At 46.1% G+C, this 24,202-nt stretch overlaps 1 protein-coding gene across 2 annotated transcripts in view; it reads right to left on the bottom strand.

Annotated features, from left to right (window-relative positions):
- The window catches only part of FBN3 (fibrillin 3), a 103,257-nt gene that overhangs the window by 23,897 nt on the left and 55,158 nt on the right, over window positions 1-24,202 (bottom strand). For both annotated transcript variants that reach the window (XM_072600972.1, XM_072600973.1), the window contains 21 exons: window positions 22,676-22,801; window positions 22,456-22,581; window positions 21,801-21,923; window positions 19,985-20,110; window positions 18,522-18,647; window positions 18,225-18,347; window positions 17,722-17,844; window positions 17,245-17,370; window positions 16,785-16,907; window positions 15,944-16,066; window positions 15,173-15,334; window positions 13,790-13,858; window positions 13,298-13,423; window positions 11,779-11,904; window positions 10,512-10,661; window positions 8,218-8,289; window positions 7,757-7,882; window positions 6,725-6,850; window positions 5,660-5,785; window positions 3,496-3,612; window positions 675-803 (listed from right to left, as the gene is read on the bottom strand). In XM_072600972.1, the coding sequence (XP_072457073.1) occupies window positions 675-803; window positions 3,496-3,612; window positions 5,660-5,785; window positions 6,725-6,850; window positions 7,757-7,882; window positions 8,218-8,289; window positions 10,512-10,661; window positions 11,779-11,904; window positions 13,298-13,423; window positions 13,790-13,858; window positions 15,173-15,334; window positions 15,944-16,066; window positions 16,785-16,907; window positions 17,245-17,370; window positions 17,722-17,844; window positions 18,225-18,347; window positions 18,522-18,647; window positions 19,985-20,110; window positions 21,801-21,923; window positions 22,456-22,581; window positions 22,676-22,801 (2,574 nt within the window). The remainder of the gene's footprint in view (window positions 1-674; window positions 804-3,495; window positions 3,613-5,659; window positions 5,786-6,724; window positions 6,851-7,756; window positions 7,883-8,217; window positions 8,290-10,511; window positions 10,662-11,778; window positions 11,905-13,297; window positions 13,424-13,789; window positions 13,859-15,172; window positions 15,335-15,943; window positions 16,067-16,784; window positions 16,908-17,244; window positions 17,371-17,721; window positions 17,845-18,224; window positions 18,348-18,521; window positions 18,648-19,984; window positions 20,111-21,800; window positions 21,924-22,455; window positions 22,582-22,675; window positions 22,802-24,202) is intronic.

The following is a 24,202-nucleotide window of genomic DNA, read 5'->3' as shown; positions in this document are numbered from 1 at the left end:
AGGTCCATTCTTGTCTCCAAAGTCCTTGGCATTGTCAAATGGTTTGACATCAGAAACTGATATCACTTCATCAGCGGAAACGGCACCACAGAAGAGGCACTACCATCTACTTTGATGCTGTACTCTAAGGATCCTAGGACTTTTCCATCTGACTTGCAGCTGAAACCTTGTATATGTGTTATCTCCTCCACTGGAATGTGAATATAGATTGGCTTACTTCTCTAGCATAACACTTTGTTCGTAGTAAGAACTTAATAAATGCTGTATTCATTCATTTATGGAAATGAGGTTAGACTTGTTCCATCCTGCAGTTGGGAGAACTGGGTTCAAATCCCAGCTTTGCCACTTCCTAGCTATATGACTGAAAAAAAAAACCCATTGAACTTTGATTAATCTGTTTCCTCATCTCTAAAATGGGAATAATGATACCTGCCCTTCAGAGTATTATCGTGAGGAAAACATTTTGTAAACATTAAAGTGTTAAAGAAATTGAATCTATCATTCATATCAATATTCTATGTGTTCCCACACAAAAACACAATGAGGCCAGTGGTTTAAGAAGAAAAAAATGGTAGCTCTCACAACTAGCACTTTTCTATCTAGAACTGTGAGCTGGGCCCGCTAAGTCAGAGCTTGCTGCCATGATAACTGGCACAATGACTACTAACACTCACCCACACAGTTCTTGCCATCTGCAGTCCTTTCATAGCCCTCATGGCAGAGACACTGGAAGGAGCCAATGCTGTTGATACATTGTCCATTCCGACATACTTGCCCCGTGAGTGAGGTGCACTCATCAATATCTGCAGAGACACAAGATCCCAAGATCCCAAAGAGTCTGAAGGATGCTGAGGAGATTCTCCAATTCAATTCAGTTACTCTGATTGGTGCCCTGATCGATCACAACTTCAGAAGACTGATGGTGAAGTGTGTCTCCCATTTCTCAGAGGAGGAATGGTAGGCTGGAAGTATGCATAGTTGGACATGGTTGATTAATTTTGCTTGATTATACCTATTTGGTACAAGGGAGAGTGTTATGTATTGATGGACCACATTATTGAGTAGTGATAACAATAAAAAAAAGAAAGTAAAGATAATCAATAAAACATTTAAATAGAATAAAAAATTCAATTCAATTTGGAAATGAACAGCTAGTTAAGAAGGTGACCTCCGTAAACAGGATTTAAATTTCTAGACCATGAATTAAAATAATGATGGGCTCTTGGTTGAGGATGGAGTACAACAAATAACGTTGTATTTTAAAAAAATATGTATTTGCTTAAACTCTTTCAAATCAAATTCAAAGGATCTGAAACTGAAAAAAAGTAAGACAGAGGAAAACTGTTTACATATCTCTACTAGACTAGTTCTCGTAAATAGTTGTTGCAGCATAGGAAGAAAAAGAATGGTAGAAATTCCCAGAAATCCACAGGAGAAAAGAAATCCAAGAAAAGAGCTTTCAGTAAACCCATGGTCTCAGGTATCTACAAGCATACGCAAAATGTGGATAATAAGCAAAGTAAGCTAGAGAGCCTGATAAAAATATGCAAACAGAGTTGCCATGTTTTCCCCACCCAAGTTCACAGATCTCCTGAAATTTCTGAGGTGTATATTTCTAAGACAGTGAGCTCCTTGAGAGCAGGGACTGTCTTTTGCCTTTTTTTGTATCCGCAGAACTTAGCCAAGTGCTAAGGACATAGCAGGCATTTAATAAATGCTCACTGGCTGATTCACTTGACAAATTCTTATTGACTAATTGATTGAACTCATGAAACATACCAGAAGCCTGGAACAGAGATATGATGTCATAGGGATAGAGAGGGTCAATTGACCAGACATCTGTTAGGGTTCTTTCTTGTCAGAGCAGTTAATAATTTCATCTCTCCAAAGGTGGTAGAAGTAACAAAAGGATTTTTAAATTCTTAACCTAATTCTCAACAACAATAAGGAACTTGCAGAAATGAAGGGAACCTTGGTGGAAAGTGACCATTCTCCACTAGAACTGGTGACAGAGAAGGAAAGAAAATACAGGTAGAGTTTGACATGAATCCTAGATTTTGAGAGAGCAGAGTTTAAAGGGCTCAAAAAAAAGAAATATAGGATTTCATGGAGTAAAATTACACAGAAGTTCACTTAGGAGAAATGGGAAGCTCTCAGGAAGGACATTCTGATATGAAGACAAAAAGAAACATCCAAAGTAGGGAGAAAGAGGAAGCTGTGTAAAAAAGTCAGTGAAATTGCATAGGGCATAAATCAACCAACAACTTAGATTTTTAAAGGACACATCTCAAAGAAGGGAAGGAGGGACACAAGGAGAAAATGAATTCCGACATGGGGCATGGGCAGTAAGAACAGGACCAGGACTTCTAACGCTCGGAATGAGCTGAGTTTGCAAGGAAAGCTAATGATAACGTTTTTGTTTTTTAATTTTTTTAAAAAGAATTAATATTTTTTAAAAGATATAAAAGACAAATATAGAGAGAAAGAGGAAAATGAAAGAAGGGATCAAAGCCAGGTGAATAGAATGTTGAAAACAGATGACAGAGAAAATGCAGAACTACTCAACTCTTTACTTGTTTTCCTCACTCCCTCCTTCTTTCCTTCTCTCCTCTCCTCTTTCTTCCTTTCTTTCTCTCTTTCAAAAAATAGGGGAAATGGCTAAGATAAGAAACGCGAATCTTAAGAGGACAAGTTACAAGACCCAGATGAACAGAACCTAAGGTGCTGAAAAAATCGAATGATGTGACTGTTGAGCTGTCCCTGATTTTTGATAACTAATACTCATTAGGGCCAGCTCCCAAGGTCCTCCACCCTCACACAGATGAGCATAATGATGGGCAGGCTGTGATGGCGGTAAAGAAGAGATCTAAGCAAATACTGCTGGGGAATATATGAAGAGGGAGGATTTACTTTGAGCTGGGAGGAATGAGAAGGATTCTTGGAGGAAGGTTCCTTGGAGCTGAATCTTGAAAGAAGAGAAGGATTCTAAAAGGCAGAGAAAAGGGAAGAGAGCATCCCACTGTCAGGAAAGATAGCACATGCAAATGTGTGGAGGTGGGAATGATCAGAAGTCTAGTTTGTCCAGAACTTGAGGTGTGTGAAGAGGAGCAATGTGAAATTGGGTTGAAAAGGGGGGTGGACTGGACTCTATGCTGCAATCCTTGTTTAGAATGAGGATTGTAGATTGATTGCTCCCCACCTTTTCCCCATAGTCATTTCTACATATGTTTATCCTCCCATTAATCCCCTCATTCTTCTTGCCCATTTCACCATTCCTTCTCCTCTTCTCCCATCTTTCTCCCATTCCCTACCTCTTCTCAATCTCCAATCTCCAGACTGAAGAAAGGTCTGGGATTCCTTAGTGGGCAGAGAAGATGGCTGCACCCTTCCAAGAGGAAGACCTCAAGGCAAGACTGGAGAAGCCTATGCCTAATGGTCCTTCTTGAGCTCCAGGGTTCCATCCCTTTGCTGTGCCTTGCTCAGGGGCAAGCTTACCCATGCAGTCACTGTTGTGTGTAAGCTCAAAGCCGGGGAAGCAAAGACAGTTGTAGGAGCCCACGGTGTTCTTGCAGGTCCCATTACCGCACGGCTGCCGGTCACACTCGTCAATATCTGTTCAAGTAAATCATCAAAACTTATTCCTCCACTTGGCTCTGCGTCCCCTGCTTGGAGACTAAGCCCCCAGTCATGGGGAGATGGCTATTCCTCTGTCTTTCACTCTCTTTATTGCTTCTGTCCGTCTTTCTCCAACTGAGTGTCTGTCTTTCTTTTCCTCTATCTTTTTTCTTTGCATCTGTATTTTTTTCTCTCTTTCTGGGTGTGCACCTCTCTCCTATTTGTATCTCTCTGTCTTGATCTCCCTCTCTCTCTCTCTCTCTCTCTCTCTCTTGTGTGCTCCCCTCCTCTCTGTCTCTCTCCTTCCTCTGTCTACATTTCTCTATCTTTTGTTTTCAATTTCTTTCTCTCTTTAAACTCTTTCTCTCTGACCCCTCTCCTCTCTCTGATTCCTTCTTTCTCTCTGACTTTGTGTGTATGTCTCTTTGTCTGACTCGATTCTGTTTCTGTTTTTCTGTTTCTCATTCTCTATATCTTTCTTTCTATCTACATCTTCTCTATGTATATTTCTAGTTTTCTTTTAAATCTCTCTTTCTGCCCTTCTCCTGTCTCCTTGTTTCTCTCTCCTTCCTATTTCTGCTCTTTGTCTCGTGTCCTCACTGTTTTTCTAATCTCTCTTTCTCCTCTCTGTTCTCCTGTTTCTGTTCCTGCCTTTCTGTCTCTTTGTTTCTGTGTATATCTCTCTGGCTTTCTATGTCTTTACCTCAAGTCCATCTTTCTCTTTGTGTCTTGCTGTCTATGTCCGTCTTTCTGTCTTTCTCTGTGTATATTTCTGTCCCTTTCTTAGCCCCTCTTGTGTATATATCTTTCTTTGTCTTTCTCCTCTCTGTTGTTCTCACTGTCTCTCCCCCTACCCCATTAGACACATAGGACATACATAGAATGGAAAAGAGTAGTGCCAGGAAATAAATATTAATAAATAATTAAAGATTAAAAATAGCTAGTTTTTCACAAGTAGCTTTCTCTGTTGGTCTCTGTGTCTCTCTCTGTCTCTCTGTCTCTGTCTCTCTCTTTCTCTCTGCCTCTCTCTCTCTCTCTTTCTGTCTGTTCCCTCTCCCCAAGGGCTGGACTGAGTCTGAAAAGGTCACAACCTGAGGATTGGAAGTCCCTAGTGGGGTAGGGAATGATGGGTGATAGCTGCACAGACTAGTGTCTGACATGAAAGGAGAATCTAGTTCACACTTATCTGTGTATTGTAAATGTTGCATCATTCCTCTCTTGGACTTTTGCTTGGGTATCTCACCTCTCCCTGCCCCCTCCCCCTTCTCTTTTTCCTGTGTGGCCTTCCTGGACTAGCAAGTAAGCTCCCTGAGGGCAGGACGTGCCTTTTTGCTTGTATATGTATACCGAGCATTTAGCACAATACCTACCATATAGCAAGTGTTTAATCAATGTTTATTGCACTGAGTTGAACTCAGAACAGAAGGGAAACAAAGGAAAATCTGGATCTGTATCAAGGCAAACTTGTGCCTTAAGATGGGGACCTAAGATGGGGAGCAGGGCAAGAACTCTGGGCCATCTGGGTGGCACTGGCTCCATTCCTCCTTAACTGGAGAAGCTAGCCCCCTCCTGGTGGCAAGGGCCCTATTCAGTTAATCAAGTACTCCTGTTGGTGTGACCAGACCCCATGTCTCAGATCCATCTCTCAGAGCAGACCCAGGTAGATCCATGTTTGACACGGATCAGAACAAAAGCTCTTATTTCTCTGGGGTTACAAAGAGCTTTCCTCACACTGACCCCTCAGACACATTAACTTCATTCTTACAGATGAAGAAACAGAGGCCAAGCAAAGGGGAGATCATTTCTCTAGGTCACACAGTTCAGAAGCACCAGTCAGAGTTGTGACTCGGGCCTCCAGACTCCAGTTCCAAAACTCTTTATCCCAGTAGTAGGCTGGCTTTCTCATTTAAGGGAAATAACCTAAATCTAGAGCAGTATCATGTTGGTGGGGGCACCTGTACAGGAGAGGATTGTTGGTAAGGGACTGTGACTGTGGCTCCCCCGTAATGACCTAGCCCTAAGGGCCAAGTGAAAGGATACTTACCCATGCACATGGTCTGGTCCATGGTGGCCTTAAAGCCTTGGTGGCATATGCAGGCATAGCTTCCCTCAGTGTCCACACAGTCACCATGGCTACACACGTTTGCGATCTCTTGGCACTCATTCCTCCCTATGGAGAGAGAGGGGTGTGGGTCAAGGAGGTCCAGGCAGGTAGAGCTTTAGGCAAAAGAAGTGGGACTGGGTTTTGCCCCAACCTGGGCCAGAGGAAGCTGAGCCTCTCACATAGTCATAAAATAGCAGAATCTCTGTTAGAAGGGACCCCTAGACCACCTAGTCTGGCTTGTGCCTAAACAGGAATCCTCTCTACAACATCCCCAACAAACCCATATCTGCCTCTTCATCAATTCTTGTTCTTGGTTCTACCCTTTAGGTCAGGCAAAATGAGCCTCCCCCCACCCTCACCCCCACCTCCACACCACAGACTTGAACTGTCCAAGACAACTGTTGGGTCTCCATTGTACAGTTTCTCTTCTTCAGGTTAAAGATCCCCAGGCCTTTCATTTCATGCCCTCTCATCATCATGTCTACTCCCCCTCTCTCAACATGATCCAGGTGGTCAAAAACCTTCCTAAAGTGAGCTCCCAGAGCTGAAGAAAATGTTCTAGATAGGGCTTGAGAAGACTATCACCTCCCAGGTTATTGAACTTAGGCTTTTATTAATCTTAAGATAAGATTAACAGGTTGGGTTTCCATGTCATATTGTGATAACTCATGTTATAAATTCACTGTCTTCCCCCTCCCCAATCTTCTTCAGATAAATTGCTGTGTAGCCATGCCTTTCCCATCTTGTATTTAAGAAATTGGTTTTTTGAAACTGAAGCAGAACTTGGCTTTTTTCCCTATTATATTTCATCTTATTAAATTAGACCCAATATTCTAGCTTGTCTACATCTTTTTGGATCCTGATGCTGTCATCCAACGTACTAGCCATTGTTCCCATGTTCGTATTATCTGCCTATCTCATAAGCATCATAAACACTATCTGTCCCTTTATACGGGTCATTGACAAACACTTTAAATTAATAGATACCCAGAAGGTCCTACCCACCCACACAGGCTCCGCTAGGAGAGAGCTTGTAGCCACGGGCACATTCACAGCGATAGCTTCCTGGGATGTTGATGCAGTCAGCGTGGCGTTGGCATGGACTCTCCCCACTGCTACACTCATCCATGTCTACAAAGAGCAGAGAAGATGAGGGGGAGTCTGTTAAGGTCCTACAAGGACCCAAACCCAACCTGTTAATTTTACAGGTAGGAAAGATGAGGTCCAGAGAAAGGCCCAACGTCATGTAGCAAATCAGGGGCAGGCCTGAGTCTCCTGCTTCTTAGTGCTCTTCCTACTATACCTAGTTTCTGTGGGTCTGGGAGGGACAAGGAGCAGTAGGGAAAGGTCAGATGTAAATGAGACCAGGGACAAAAGTGCTGCTGAGAACCAGAGAGCATCCTCTGTCTGACAGCTGGCAGCTACAGAGAATCCCCCTCTGTCTCCAGGGGCTTAGAGATCTAAACACCCACAGACAGGCTCCTGTGATTTGCACTCTGTGAACCTGATCACTGACTAATTAATTACTGTAAGGATATGCTACTAGTCCTTGTCCTGGGAATTAGGATTGTCTCTGTACTAATGAGAATGTGCTTCTGTGTCTGTATGTGTGGGAGTGCCTGTTGGACAGTTCAACAGACCATTCTCTTTTCTAGTATTTTCTAGTATCACAGGGTACACTTGGCAACAGCATAGCCTGGAGATGGGGTATCTCCCTTGAGGAGGACAGGGGAAGAGGCATTCCCTAGACAATGGAGTGGGGGAATCTCTTGGGATCAGGGAAGGATAGGGAGAGTCTCCCCTGGGCATCTCTGTGGGATTATTGAGGCCCCCTCCCTAGAAAAGATAGTGGGAAAAAGACTGGAGGGATCCAATGGGAAGCTCCCAAAAGCTTTTCTGGGATGGATTGGGAGGATCTACCCAGTGAGCAGGGTCAGGGATTGGGGTGAAATGTCTCCTAGGAGGCTATGGGCAGTTAGGGGTCTTTTTCTTGGAGAGGATGGATTTGAGTCTCCAGAAAGGGGGAAACTCTGGTACCCTCGCAGACAAGTAGGACACTGTTGTAGCTGAATCCAACCGGGCACTCGCAGCGGAAGCTGCCGATCTGATTGATGCAGACACCGTTGGTACAGATGGCTGGAATTTCACTGCACTCATCGATGTCTAAGGATGAAGCAGGGAAGGGGAATGGTCAGAGGCATGGATTGGAAAGGGACCAGGAGGGAGACCCTGCCTGAACCTGGCAGATCTGCCCTCCCTGCCTGGGAGTTTAGACATGCAGTTGCCTGCGTACATAGGCCTGGCACATCACGACAAAGCAGACAAAAGACTGGGAGAAAAGTTGGCAACAAAGATCAAATATCACGATAAAAGGCAGAAAAGCAGAGAAGCGGCAGCAGCGGCAGCAATGTCATCAACAAGCATTTGGGTAAGTGGACTACATAAACTATCTGCTTCTTCAGAAAGACTCTTATACCAGGCCTGCTGAGAGCACTCACCAATGGGCTTCCCTGTGTGGATGTCAATGATGAAGCCAGGGGCTTGGTTCCCACACAGGACCTGGTACTCAGCTGGTGAGACAAGAAGCAGAACTGTGGGTCACAGGGTTCAGAAGGAGACCCCCGCCTCTCCATGGCCCTCATCTCCTTCACACCGATGCCTTCCTTCTCCTTTTTGGAGTTGCCTCACCCACCCACCCATGGGACCCTCTGCCAGCCTTGTCCTTGGTTTCCAGAAGCACAAGAACTACTCTGGGTCTCAGTTTCCTTGTCTGTAAACTGAAGGGGCTAAGCTAAGTAACCTTTAGGGTCCTTTCATCTCTATATTTATGATCCTGTGATTAAGACTTAGTCTCTCCCTAAGAGTATAGAGGAGAGATGACATGTGAGGAGTGATAAAGACCTGAAAGATAGACACAGACCTAAAGCATGGCAAAGGGAGGGAGGTAAAATAGTGCAGTGGAAGATACCTGGGTTCCTGACTCTGATACTAACTCATTGTGTGACCTTGGTAAATGTCACCCCCATTTTTGTGCCTCAGTTTCCCCACCTGTACAATGAGGGGGTTTGACTAGATGATCTTAAAAGCTTTTCATGTTCTTCTTACCCATTTAAATCTTCTTTCTGGCTTATCAACGTCCTTTCTATAATGTGGTGCCCAGAATTGAACACAGTATTCTGGATATAGTCTGACTACAGCAAGGGAACATAGTACTACTACTTACTTCCTTTTAGACACTCTGACTCTCTGAATGGGCTCCTTGGTTGCCACGTTACACTCCCTAATATGTTTTTCCATGCAAATTTTTTTTTCTTTCTATCTTATACTTGAAAAGTTGGTCTTTGCAAGACCTTACATTTGTTAAGACCTTTCATTTATCCCTGTTATGCTTTATTTGACATGATTTGATCTACCATTCCAACATGTCAGGACCTTTCAGAGTTCTGATTCTGTCATCCAACTTGCTATCTATATTTCCTATCTATGTCATCTGAAAATTTGACAGTCATGTCTTCTCTGTATTTATTCAAATCACTGTTAAATATGTTAGCATGAACAACCCCAGGAGAAAGGACAGATTCCTAGGGCACTCTACTAGAGACCTCCCTTCAAGCAGATGTTGATTCATTAATCGCTACTCCGTGAGGTCTAGTTATTAGACCAGGGATGAATTCCCTGACTAAATTCAACTAGTTCTAAATTTGCCTAATTATATTATCATCTTGCCCATTTATCCACAAAGATTGCTTAAAATACTTCATCAAATGCATGGTTGAAATCAAACTGTCTACAGGACTCTCCAGCTGAACTAGTCTTAAAAATCTTATCTAAAAAGGAAATGATGGTAGTATGGCAAAATCTGATCTCATTGGCCCTTTGTGATCACTGCTTCCCTTATTAAATATTTATAAACTAAGCATTTAATGATATGTTCGGGAATAGTTCCAGAAATTAAGGTCAATCTCTCTGACCTCTCAGCTTGTACATACTTTATGTTCCAGATTTTAGGTTCTCCATAATCAACTACTCATGATAATAACTTACATTTCTAGAGCACCTGGAAATTCACTAAGTGCTTTCCTTACAGTATACTTATGAAATAGGTAGTAAAAAAATTATCATTCAATTTAGATGTGAGGAAACACAGGTTCAGAGCTTAATTGACTAACGCAAGTCACAAGATGTAGTTTGGAGCTAGTATTCAAACCAAGAGGTACTAATGCCAAGGTCAAGGTTCTTTGCCCCATAGCATGCTGCCTTTTCTATTAATTTTTATGTTTCATTTTACTTACACTTATAAATTTTATATATTATGTATTTATATTTTATATATAGTAAGCTTGGACCTTTCGAATCCTTTAAGATAGATTCACTGAAAATGACAGATACCTATGGCCTGGCTACATTTTTATTTAAAATACAGATTTTGTACTTTTAAATTAACATTCTAGTCTTCAGTCAAATCACCCATCACCCATCACAGACACCCACATCCTGGATTTTGCTCCTTGCCATCCACGCTCGATATCTCTCCATTTCCCTCTACCATTATTCCTACCTCTCCCTATATCTCATTTGCATTTAGAAACAACCTTTGGCCCTGATCACAAATATTAAACATTTCCTGCCCCCAAGGAATTTATCTTATTATTTCATGTTGTCTCTCCAGATAAGCTCCCAAGGGATAGGAACTGTTTAATTTTTGCCTTTATATCCCTGGCACTTTGAACAGTGCCCAGTATATAGTAGATGTTTAGTAAATGCTTAGTAAGGGGTGGGGCTGCTCACTCACAGCTGGCTGGAGCAGGGCAAGGCTCACAGGGCCGATTCCAGGCCTTTCCAATGTTGTATGAGCAGCAACACATCTTTCTGGTCATGTTGAAGGCCAGTTCATTCTCACACGTGTCATTGTGGTGCCGGTAACACACGCTCTTCCGCACGTCTGCAAAGCCAGCAGCCCAAATGTGGTTCTAGCCAGGGTTAGGGTAAGGAGCAGGGTGAGGCCAGAGAGAAAGGGGTGGAGGGAGAGGGACCAGGAACCAGAGAGAAACAAAGGGAGAGGGATGGGGAAAAGATAGGAAACAAGTCAGGGAGAGACTGGAAGAAATTGATAGAGGTGAGAAGAGAGGTAGGGAGCAACAGGGAGATGCTGAGGGAGAGGTAAAAGGAGAGAAGGGAGGCAGAGTAAGAAAAGTCGGGGAGAAGATGAGAAGGAGAAAAGGTGAGGAGAAGACAGGAAGGAAGAAAGAGGGGAGAGCAGAAGAAATAGGATGCAGAGAAAGATAGGGAAAGAAAGGATAATGAGGAGAGGACAGGGAAGTCAGGAGAAGAGAGAAGATGAGAGAGGCAAGGAGAGATAGGAAGAAACAAGGGTGAAAACCGAGAAATATGGAGGGAGAAAGAGAGACGGATGGGGAGATGGATGAAAGGAAGAAAGGAAGAGGGGGACAGAAGTAGGCAGAGAGAGATGGGGAGAAATGGGAAGAAAGGGAAGGGAGGTGGGGAAAAGAGAAGAGTGAGATAAGGAGAGAGGAAGCTGGAGGAAGAAATACAGAAAGAGAGGAAGAAACAGAGGGTGAAGACACGGTGCCTGAGTAGAGAAGAGATGAGAATTCAGGAATGGGGCAGAGGTGTGGAGGGAAAAGAGGGAGGGGAATCCCACAGGCAAATCCCATGGGAAACAAGCAGCAAAGAGTCTGAAGAAATTGGTATCACAATCAACTTTCTTTGTCTCACTTTCACGGTAGCCCTTGCTCCCAGCCTCTTCCAGGGGTCAGGCCAAATGGGCTTTGATAGGTTCTATTTGCTAGTTCTTTGGCTTGGATGACCTCCCTTATCCCTTTCTCCTTACCAGGGGTCACAGCCATGTACCCATGCTCTGCTTCCTGTCAAGTCTCCCTGCGTGATCATACACACTCCAACCTTGATACTGGTCGCCTGGCTGATCCCACTTCATACTCACATGTAGCTCCCTGTAGTTTCCCCTCTTGATTCTGTGATTAATACTCCATCCCCACACTGTACCCCTTTCTGGTTCCCTTGGTGATCATACTTCTTACCCATGCAGTTGTTACCACCGTTGACCTGCATGTACTCGGGGGGGCAGACACACGTATAATTGCCCAGGGTGTTATAGCAGGTCCCAGGACCACAGATGCCAACATGGGTGGAGCATTCATCAATGTCTATAAGAAAAAGGAAACAGATCAGACCTTCCTTTACACCTTAAAAAGTATTTTGTACCTCCATTTTGTCCTTGTCATAGTCTATATTATGGGATACTCAGTACAATTCATCTATTCATCCATCCATCCATCCATCCTTTTCATCCATTTGTCCGGTCATCCATCCATCCATCCATGCAATCATCCATCCATCCATCCATCCTTCTGTCCATTCTTCCATCCATCCATCCATCAATCCATCCATCCATCCATTGATACATACATACATCCTTCCATCCATCCATCCATTCATTGCAAGAGACAAAACTCCGGTCTGGTAGTCACATTTGAATTTAAGTCTTGGCTCTTTCACTGACTCACTGGTGACTCTGAGAAATTCTTTCCCTTCCCTGGGTCTCTATTTTCCATTCCGCACAATGAAGAGTTGGGATTCAAAGATTTCTAAGGTCTCTTCCAGTTCTAGGATATGGAAAATGGATGATTCCTGTTACCTTAAGTTTATAAAGAGATGATGGGGAACAACCGGGTAATAAGTGAACAGTGGCCCATGAATAGAATTGGACCAAAAGAAGAAATAACAGATATGAAGAATTCCGAAAATCTTAGAAGGCCTGCGTAGACTAATGCAGGGTGAAATGAGCAGAACCAGGAGAACAATGTATACAAGGAGAAGGATGATGTAAAGGAAGATAGGACTGAAAATGATACCAGGACTCTAATCAGAGAAGTCACTAATCTCAATTTCATCAAAGTGCCAGTGAAGCATGTCTTGGCCCAGAGGTATTGGACAACAGGTGCTGAACGAGGCATACTTTGTTAGACGCGACAACTGTGTCAGTTTATTTTGTTTGGTCATGCTTCTTGAGGACAAACGAGGTTCTACTGGGTTGTGTGGGAGAGGGTCAGTTACTGGGAAGTCACAATGCAAATTAAAAATGACCAATAAGACATGACTTTAAAAAAGAGAATAAGGTCTCTAGGCTAAAGATATTGATAATAGATTTAGAGCTTGAAGAGATCTTACAGGTTATTGTCCACCTCCTTCATTGTGCAGAAGAGGATACTGAGGCAAAAAGAAGTTACAGGGCTTGTTCAAAATCACAGAGCTAGTAAGGAGCTGAAGCAGTATTTGAACTCAGCTCTTTTTGACTCCAGGTCCAGAAGGCCATCTCTCTTTTCCTACTGTGTCATTATCCAAGTTTTACACACTGTCCCCCAAGAAGACTATGGGGTCCCAACCCTTGATAATGCCTGGAGAGGAGTGATTTTAGCCCCATTGTCCAGACCAAGAGTTGAAGGAGGTGCCTGTCCCAGCCCTGCTAGAACCCTAGCCTTAACCCCTCAATTGCCAAAAGCCTGGAGCCCCAGCACAGTGGAGGCATATAGCACTCACCCTCACAGATGCGAGTATCTTCATTGAGGTAATAGTTCAGGGGGCATTCACACTGGAAGTTGCCAAAGGTGTTCACACAATCTCCCCCTTGACATAGACCAGGGAGCTCTTGACATTCATCGATATCTGTGGGGGAGATTCATATTATATTTCCCAGAGGCTGAAGGCCCTCAAGAGACCCTGAGCATTGGCCTCTTTCTCTATGTTCTAGCCCCTGCCCTGCACTCAGGCTGGTCTCTTTTGATTCCCATTTGCCAGTGATGCCCTTAAATATCCCTGTGGGACTGCAGTAATTGCTCCCCTTCCTGGTTACTCCTTCAATGGAGAGTAATGTGAAGGGAACATTTCCTGGCAAACAGAAATATCTGTTTCTATTTTCTTCTCTGAAGTCTACCTCCCCCCCACCTCCAGGAGTTACAGAACTGCCTCCTCCTTCCATTCAGGGAGTCCCACCTTTCCTTCTCATTGGAGAAGGTAAGAGTCAGAACTTACCCTCCAGGATGACTGTGATGGGGTTAGGTCTGAAGCCTTCTCCTCCAGGGCACAGAGTCTTATATTCGGCTGTAGAAAAATGGGGAGATAAGCGGCCTGAGGCCCATAGCTAGGGAGGGAGGCATGAGACTGAGCCCAGCAAGGGAAGGAAGAATCCAGAAAGAGATCAGGTCTCCACAAAGTCCTATGAGGCTTCCTGCCTCCTTCCCACTCCCTCTGTGTATAGCCCCACTCCCCACCTAACCCCCACAATCTCTATGGGCAGGATCCCTCCCCACCTGTGTCCCCACCATTTCTATTTTTAGACCCCCCCCTCCCCATATGCTCCCACTGCCTCTCTGTGCAGCCCCCCTCTCCTTTTGTGTCCCCGCTGTCTCTGTTTGGGTGTAGCCCCCTTCTAGTTAACTTAGTGCTAGATGCTAAACAGGGGCTTACAAAAGAGCAATCATGCTTTATATTATATTAAAAATTGCCTCCATGTCCACCTTGGGCCTCACATATCATTTTGCAATTACATCTATCTTCTATGGATATGTTTATTTAGAAAGGTGATCTTTCTCTCCCAAACCCACTTTCTATCAAAGACACCACCACTCTTGTAGACTCCTGGGCTCAGCCTGGACTCCCCCCTCTCCCCCTCCTCCCACATCCCATCAGCTGTCAAGTCTGGCCTTTTCTACCTCCTCAATGTCTCTCCTACCTCTACCCACAACCACCACCATATTTCAGGCTGTCTTCATCTCTCCCCCAGATTATTGCAATGGCTTCCTAACTGGTCTCCTGCTTCAAGTATTTTCTCATTCTGGGCTATTCTCCACAATGCTGCCAACTGGAGTTTCCCTAGAAGATGCATATATGACCATGTGGCTATCCTACTCAACTGCCATGGTCTCGAGAACAAGAGCTCTTAACCCGGGGTCCATCAATCCCCAGTGGTTTGTGGAGAGATTTCTGTGGGTCCATGAACTTGTATGAGAAACAAAGTTGTATATTTATTTTCACTAACTTAAAAAAACTCACCATTTATTTATTTTTACCATTTATTTACATTTTTTTCGAGTTCTAAATTCTTTCCCTCTCTCCAGCCCTTTGGAGAAGGTAAACAGGACGCTATCCATTGTAAGGTGATTTCACTAACTTCTAAAAGGAAATTTTGCATTCCTTTCCTTTATTTAAAAACCTTGTTTTGAGAAGGATTTTGAGAAGTCTACCCAAGGGATTCCTGATATAAAAAAAAAAAGATTAGGAGCTCCTGCCAACAGAGAGTAGATGGGATCCCATAGGGCCGCTTCCAGCTCTGAGGATCCTTAGGGCAGTGCTGTCTGTGTGTGTGGGTCACTGGCTCAGGCAGACCCGCCTGTCAGAGACTCTGCCTGTACTCACTTGTGTTCCCTGGAGGGCAGAGCTCGCAGGGGTTGCCCCAGGCCCGACCTAAGGAGCAGCAGCAGGAGGCCCTGGTGACGCCGACTCCAATCTCTGCACTACAGGAGATGCCCCCATCACCTCGGTCCTGGGTGTCCAGGAAACAGTTCCCAACACGTGTATCTGAGTGGGCAGAAGAGGACAGTGGCAGGGACATTTTAAGCAAGAGAGACCATGCCCTGATGCTTGGCTTCAGTGATGGGGGAACTGAGCTCCTGAGACCAAAGTAGGGGAGCTTAATTTATTCCACTCTCCCTCCTCTGCCACCCTATATCGGGATTCTGAAATCAAGAGGAGTTATGGATTACCTGAGGTAATACAGACAGTCATGAATAGAGCCAAAATTTGAACCCAGGTCTTCTGATTTCAGGCAGCTACATGGTGCATTAGATAGAGTGCCAGACTTGGAGTCAGGAAGACCTGGGTTCAAATCCAACCTCAGCTACTTACTGCCTGTGTGACCCTGGGTAAGTCACTTAACCATGTTTGCCTCAATTTCCTAGGCTGTAAAATGAACTGAGAAGAAAATGGCAGCACCTTTGCCAACAAAACCCCAAACTGGGTTGTGAAGAGTCTGAAATAGCTGAAAAACCGTAACTCCTGGCTTTAAATCCAGCTCTATCTTGACTGCCCAATGTCTTGGGACAAAGACTGGTTTTGCCTTCATTTTAGTTGAATCTTACTAATGTTTGGCTGCCAGGAAGAGGGGCAAACTCTGGGTTGGTCACTCACCCACACATCCCACGCCACTGGGATTCAGTTCAAAATCCTGGGGGCAATTGCACAGGTAGCTGCCTGGGGTGTTGACACACAGGCCATTGATGCAGTTGACCGGATCTGCACACTCATTGATATCTGTGAGGAGAAGGAGAGGCTTCGTTAAAGGGAGAACCAATCCTAGGAGTCTACTTTGACCTGCTCTGCAGACTCCTGCCCTCACTTTGACCTTCTCTGCAGACTCCCGCCCTCACTCCCATCCTCAGATTCCAATCCTAGCCTCTATATCACACTCCCACCAGACTTCAACTTGGCCTCCACGTCTAGTATCCCGGACTAAGAATACTCTCCATCTCTTAGATCCTGTTTCCCCCCAATTCTGGCTCAACAGACAATTCAGTGTCAAAGCTTTCCCCCACTCCCCTACACCTGCCAGTATTCCTGAAGCCTAGTTGCAGGATAGTCTCTCCCCACTGAATGATAATGATGCAGTCACAATAATGCTGATGATAGCTGCCATTTACATATAGTATTAAGATTTGGAGAGTGCTTTATGTTTGTTCTCATTTGAGAACACCCCTCTGGGGGAGGTACGGATATTATATTCATTTTACAGATGAAGAAACTGAGGCTGGGAGAGGCTGATTTGCTCAGAGTCACAAAACTTATCAGGGGATGAGCATTTATTAAGTGCCTCCTATGTGCCAGATCCACTTTACAAATGTTATCTCATTTGACAATTAATATCTTAGGTGGAATTTGAACCCATGTCAAGCCTGGCACCCTGTTCTCAATGCCTCCCTTTCCTGACCACCCACCCAGGACCCTCCCCTCCTCACAGGAGGACCCTCAGGACCTGTGCAGTTGCCTCCACTTCGGTCAAGCTCATAGCCGTCATCACAGACACAGCGGAACATCCCAGGTAAGTTGTGGCAGCTTCCAAAGACACAGATGTTTTGGAAGGTGCACTCATCGATGTCTGCGGGGACTCAGTGTCACTGAGGCCCTGGCCCTGGTCCTGGCTTTGGCCAGAGCTGGGTACAGTGACGACTGTCCTCTGTCCATCCCATGTGGAATAATCCCCCACTCTGGATAGGTTCTAGCTTTCTTGTCCGGCCCCCAAGGAGGGACCCATAAAGGCTAAGCCAGAGTTGCCATCTCCCATCATGGAGGTTGGGATACCCCAGGTGACATGGATGTCCTGGCCCTTGGGGGAGGGAAATTGACCAACCAAGCTAGAAGGGCTAGACCTCCTCTCCCTCCCCTCCCTCCCCTCCCCTCAGCCCTGCCCTGCCCAGTACTCCAGAAGCCCTCACCCTGGCAGGCCCTGCTGTCCTCGGTGGGGTTGAAGCCCATCTCGCATTCACATCGGTAACCACCGGGAGCATTGAGACACTGACCATTCTCACAAAGGTTCACGTTGTCAGCGCACTCATCCCTGTCTGAGAGTCACAGGGTCATATACTCACCAGTTAGGGTGACAAATCACTCAAGGGCCTCTGGTCACTCAAGGCACATCCCGATCATTCAGGTATACCCCCTCATTACCCAGCCTCCTCCAGGCACTTAGGGCTCCCCCATCATTTATGGCATGCTTTGATTACTCAGGACCTCCCCTGTTACTCTGGAGGTCACCCAGTCAGTCAGGATGCCCCCAAAAGCTTAGTTCAGGCCCTAACTTCTCCCTCTTGGCTCCATCTTCCTTTCCACAAAGGCCCCCAGAAGTCAGATTGCAGGGCTAGGTCCCTTAGGATGAACCAAGGGCCAGAGGAGGCTTGAGATCCATCTCTCACCCACACAGGAGAAGCCATCCCCAGAAAAGCCCTCTCGGCAGACACAGCGGTGGGAGCCAGGAGAGTTTACACAGTCAGCATTTATGTGGCATCCATGGTCTTCTGTGGCACATTCATCCAGGTCTGAGGGAAAATCACACAGTGACTGAATGAATACCTTGAAGGGGACTTAGGGGCCATCTCTTCCAACCCTCTCAGATGTCAAGGGATTTGCCCAATGTTCTTAGGTAGAACATGGTAGACATGGGATTTGAACACAGGTCTTCAGACTCCAAACACAGTGCCCCGACCACCTTCAACACCAAATTAGTTCTGTCTTATCCAGCTGAGCTTGGTCTATGTCCAAAGAAGGGTACCCATACCTCCCACTCCCTAGGGTGCTCAGCATTCCAAGATGTGGACACGTGCCTACTGTTCTCTTCACCTACTAACACTTACATCCTGATAACTCTTCCTTGCCCATCCACAATCATGGCTCATCTTGCCAGTTCCTTGAGACTTACCGTGGCACTTGAAGCCATCACCAACCCAGCCTGACTGGCACATACAGCGAAAGGTACCAGGCACATTGACACAGGAGGCCCGGGCATCACAGTTGTGGGCACCGACGGCACACTCGTCAATGTCTGCAATGGAAGTAAGAATAAGGAGAGGGATAATGATGGCATTTCTGACATCACAAGGCAGAGGGCCCAGGGCTATAGAGCCAGGACAGGAGGTAACAGGGCTGAGGGCTGGTCTCTGGAGCTTTGGATGTTGGCTTTGGTGGCTGGCTGGTTCTAGCAGTTCTAGTCACTCACCTGTACAACCTGTTGTGCCCTTTTTGACAAAGTAGCCCAGCTGACAGTGGCAGATGAAGGATCCCTTGCTGTTCTCACAGTTGCCGTGGAGACAGATGTTGGGATTCAGGTCACACTCATTCACATCTGGGAGAAAGAGTTTCTGAATATCCTGTTCCAAAGTTTCCTCCATCCCTGACCTTTCCCCCTGCTCTGGGGGAATGGACAGGACCCTCAAAGACAAAGGAAAAGACACCCTGGGCCAGGAGCAAGGGACACCTGCATCACTGTAGGGCTACGTGTTCTTTAGGGAAGGTGGGAAGAGAGTTAGGAGGGAGGCTGGGAAAGGAGGCAGGTGGGATCAGAACTCTAAAGCCACAAAGACAGGAAGAACCTCAGATGCTGCCTAGTCCAAACTCTTATCTCATACAGAAACACTCCTATTGGTTTTTTTCAGCTTCTGCTGGGATACCTGGTGACATGGAGCTCGCTCCTTCCTAAGGCACTCCATTTCCTTGTGGGACAGCTCTAGATATGAATAAACTTTTGCCTCCTTTAAATGAGATGAAATTGGCATGCCTACAACTTGTCCTTATTGTACCTAATTTTGTCCTCTGGGGCCAAGCAAAGTGAGTCTAAACTCTGTCACCATGATAGTTGCTCAGCAATGACTGCCCTGAACCAAGTCTTCAGGCTTGGTATCCTCAGTTTGTCCAATGCCCCTTTTCAATCCCCTTACCTCCCTGGCTGCCCTCTTCTTGCTGCCGTCTAGCAGCCTATGTACCTCCAGAAACACAGCCCCAGAAGGGAGAACAATATTCCAAGCATGTTCTTACAGAGGAGTATGCTACTATCTCTTCTTTCATCCTGGTCTATGCCTCTCTTAATGCCTTCTAAGATTACATTAGGTCTTGGGGCTGCTATGCCATACTGTTAACTCCTCTTGAGCTTGTGATCACCTAGAAACCTCAATTCTTCTTCATGTTTGTTCTTTCTTATTTCTGTTAAGCCTTGATTCCCTATCCAAGATCCTAGACTCATTTATGCTCCCAGGGATAGGAGGCATGGGGAAAGGGGAGCTGAGAATGTATAGGCAGAAGTTCTGGAAAGGTCTCCCACTGGTCTGTGGATAGTGGAGTAGTGATTCCCCTTTCTGTCCCCCCACTCCCGCCACTGAGGTCCTGAAGGGCCAGAGTGAGGGGAGAGAATAGGGCTGGGAAAACTATTCTGGCCATAGCCAGGATGAGAGGCAATAGGAAATGCCCCAGATTGTAAGCCAGAGGAGCTGAGTTTGAAAACTAATTCTGTCCTTGACTCACTGTGTGACTTTTCTTTTTCCCCATCTATAAAATGGCGATAATAAACCTAGCCCAGCTTTCCTTCTGTTTCCAAGCCAAGAAGAGAAAATGAAAGTCAAAACCCTCTCTAGAGATGTACGTTGGAGGTCCTTGTGCCTCCTGGAGCACCCCCCTCCCAATGCTTACCTATGCAGGTCTTCATATCCAGGGTGGCCATGAAGCCATCATAGCAAAGGCAGCGGTGCTGGCCAGGTACATTGGTACACTGGCCTCCATCGCAAATGTCTGGGTTCTCCTCACACTCGTCAATGTCTGGGGTGGAGGGAAAACAGAGGTTAGGGCTGGCAGTTGGGGAAGAGGCTGAGTCTGTGGATGAGTTTAGGGCTGGAGCTGGTCAGAGCTCGAACGAGGGCAGGGCCAACAATATTTTGCTCCAGGGTGAAAAATTTAATGAACACCATTTAGATTTCTCTAGGAAAAGAGATGGGTAGGGAGGATCTATGGTGGCGTAAAGCCAGTGACAGAAGGGTGAATGGGGGCAGCTTAACTGCGGTACCATCTCAGGAGATACATCTCCACAGGAGGAAGGAGAGGGAGAAGCCACCATTAAAGTACCAGGGTTCTACTGCGGAATACCAGAGGGGAAGGAAGTCCGGTACACCTCATTGCCAGAGGATAGGAGCTGCCAGGATGCCCAGGAGCATCCAAGGATCAGTGCCCAAGCCCAAGGATCAGTAGTAGATTGGGGGACATTCCTCACTGGCCCCCAGGGAGGAGAAACTTTCAGGCAAGGTATGACGGCAAGGGGAGAGCTTACTTCAGCCCCTGCTGGAGTGCCATGCCTCGACTTCTCCTGGAAATCTTTCCCTCCCTAGCTTCTCAGACTTTCCTGAGGCTGGAGATGAGCAGAGGGATTGGTTTGAAAGGTTTGAAAGCACCCCATGGACCGAGATAGGGAGACAGAGGCAGGGCTGCCTGGGAGAGGGGGTGGAAGCAAGGGAGGTAGATCACTTCCTCCAGCCTGAGAATTCTCTTGTCACCTGTAAGTACTGGCTATCCTAGGAGAAAGGGCAAGGATGGGATTTTAAGTTGGAGCAAGATCTGGGAAAGGAAACAAGGCATCTTATATGGGAATCTTATCTTTTAACTTTAGTTTTGCCTTCCCTGGCTTCTCGTGCTTTCTTGCTGAGCACAGCTAGGGCCTTGGTGGGTACGCCCTCATACCCATCCCTCTTTAACTGCTTGTCCTAAGTCATAAAATCAGGGGCCTCTGGGAAGGTCTGCTCCTTACCCTCACCTCAGTGGGGCCACCCCTCACCACCACCACCTCAGTGAAGGCCAGATTCCAACCATCTGTCTGACTGAAAGAGGGCTGGACTTGGTGTAGGTGGTGGGGGCTGAAACCATAGGTACATAGGGCTAGAAGGTGGAAGATTCAGATACGAGGCTCCCTGCTCTAATTCTAACTCTGCATCACTGTTCCCTCACCAAGGTCACTGCCAGCTCTTACAGGCCTGTTGGAGGGATCTGGGGGAGTGGGAGGATTGGTTTTGGGTCTTCTTTCATCTTCCTCCAGGAAAGATCTTATCTGGATCTTGGCTGGAATGCTCACTCCCTTGGCCCCACCTGCCCCCTGCAATAAGATTTCCTGGATGCCAAGTGTGAATAAATAACTGACCTTAGCACCTAGATATGAATAATAGCTGTTTAAAACTGGAAACAGCCAGATGGGCTAGAGGGATGGGAGCCTCTCCAGAAGTGGTTTCTTGGAGTCCTGGGGTCCCTGCTTTTTCAAGGCCTATAAGGGGATATTCTCACACATCCTCCTCCCCTACAACTGTCAAGGTGACTTTAATGCTGTCAGCCCAAACAGTTTATGATGTTTGTCCCAGGTGCAAACACCCTGACTCTGGATGCAGGGCTTGGGGGAGGATTGGTTGGAGGAATCACACGCAGGCAGACAGCTGACTTCCCCACTGAAGGCCAGCTTCAGGCCACCTACCTGCACAGGCCCTGCCATCGGGCATCAAGGCATAGCCCTCCCCACAACTGCACTGGTAACTGCCTTCCGTGTTGGTGCAGTGGGTCTCACAGCCCCCATTTCCTACGCTGCATTCATCAGTGTCTGTGGGAGACAGAAGGTGGGGTTGAAGCCAGTTCAGCAGAGAAAGCATCCAGTCTGATGGGGAGAGGGGTAGAGAAATTGAGGGATTGGAAGGGGGGCAGGAGTGGGGAGGTACAGGGGATAGAGATGGGGATGGTGGGAAAATGATGACTGTGATCTCTGAAGATAAGGAGTCCTCTGCTTTCACTTCAGCATTCTCAGCACCATGGGCAGCAGCTGGCATGCAATAGGTGCTTAACTGAATCCTGTGAAATTAGAATAATCAAACTTGGGCCCAAAGGAGAGCTTTAAGAGTGCCCCTTCTTCTCTACTTTGTAGATCAGGGGAAAGAGGGATGGAATGGAAGTAGGATAGACAAAGGGTAAACTGACAGAAAAATAAAGTATGTAAGAATAGGGATGAAACAGACAGTCAGAGATGGGAGAGAGACTGAGCTAAGGATGAAGACAGAGGCAGGGATGGTGGCTGGGGTAGTCCTGTCAGGTAACCTCTGCCTGGGTCCTGAGTCCTAGGGCTCAGGAGCTGGCCTTACCTATACAGCCCTGTCGATCCAGAGTAGACTGGAAGCCAGTGTCACATGCACACTGGTAGGTGCCAATGACATTCACACAGCGCCCATGTCGGCACAGGTTGTCACGGAGGGAGCACTCATTCACATCTAGGAAAGGAGCACTCAACAGCTGGGGGCCCAGGGCAGGGACCAAAGGTCTCTACCCCCAACCCCCTGCCCACACCTCGCCCAGGCCACTCACCTTCACAAGCGTTGCCATCAACTGACAGTTCGTGGCCAGGAGGACACAGACACTGGTAGCTGCCATCACTGTTGATGCAGGTCCCTCCCCGGCACAGCAACGGGTCCTGAGCACACTCATCAATGTCTGAAAGAAGAAGCAGATGGGACAGCCTTAGTCAAGGGCAGAGTGGGTGGTTGTCTGCAAGGATGCCAGGTCACCCCAATCTCATCTGAGACATTCCTTTGGGTTAAGTGACAAAGGGCCTGGCTGGGCAGGTCATTTCTCTTCCCAGAGCCTCATTTCCTCATCTGTAAAACAAGGAGTTTATACAAGGTGGCATGGGGGCTAGGGCCCTCGGCCTGGAGCCAGAAAGTCTTGAGTTCAAATCCTGCCTCATGCTCTTTCTAGCTGTGTGACTCTGGCTAAGTCACTTAACCTTTTCTCAGCCGTAGTTTCCTCAAATGCAAAATGGAAATATAACAGCAAGTACCTCTCAGGGTTGTGAGGCTCATATAAGATAATTATTGTAAAATCCTTTGTAAATTTTAAAGGGTTATAAATCTCTCTCTTTCTTTTTCCTCCCATTCCCTCTCCCTCCTACTTCTCTCTTCCGTCTCCTCTCTTTCCTTTCTTCTCTTTCTCCACCTTCTCTTCACCTTTCATTCTCCTCACTCCTCTCCCTGTCTTTGTGTTTGTGTGTCTGTCTCTGTCTCTTTCTTTCTGTCTCTCTGTCTCTGTCCCTCTCTCCCCTCTCTACCAGATCATCTCCAAAGTCCCTTCCAATTCAACCATTCTGTGAAATTCTGAGCCAAGGCATTAACTGTGTGACCTTGGAATGCATTTCCTCCTCTGAGCATGATCTCTCATCTGTGAAATGAAGATAATGTTTGTATTACCTACCTCATAGGATTGCTATGAGAAAGTGCTTTGTAAATCTCTCTTTCCTGTCTAATTTCATCTTACCGTCTTTCACGAACTCTGTGTCCCAATCAAAGTGATCCTCTGGCTGCTTTCGAGGCTGGCTCCAGCCTACATTGCAAGGCTTACTGTACATTACTCACTTTCACACATTCTGCTTTTCAGCCAAATGGAACATTCCAGTTTGGTTGGAATAGAGAATCCAGGAGGGGATGTAATGTGAAATCAGTTTGCAAAGATAGGTTGGAGCCTGATTGTAGAGGGCATAAAATATCAAAGAAGGGAGTTTGTATTTTATCTTAGGGGCAGTAGAGAGTGACACAGTCAGAACTATACTTTAGGAATATCAACTTGGCAGCTTCATCAAAGATAGACTGCAGAGAAAAGAAACTGGAAGCAAGGAGACCAATCAGAAGGCTACTATAACAATCTAGGTGAGAGATGATGAGGGCCTGAGCAAGGGTGGTGGCTTTGTGAAGGAAGAGAAGGAGATAGCAACAAGGGATGTGGAGAGACAATCAAGAAAGTGAGGCAATTGACTGGCTCTGGGGCCATGGCAAGGAGGACTTTCTTGGAGGAAACAGATAAAAAACCCAATAATTACTCCCATTTTTATGTAACTTTAAC

Source organism: Notamacropus eugenii, chromosome 4, assembly GCF_028372415.1.
Source record: "Notamacropus eugenii isolate mMacEug1 chromosome 4, mMacEug1.pri_v2, whole genome shotgun sequence".
In the NCBI taxonomy this organism is placed as follows: domain Eukaryota; kingdom Metazoa; phylum Chordata; class Mammalia; order Diprotodontia; family Macropodidae; genus Notamacropus; species Notamacropus eugenii.
The sequence above is the reverse complement of the archived record's forward strand: the minus strand, read 5'-3'. Positions and strand labels throughout refer to the sequence as shown.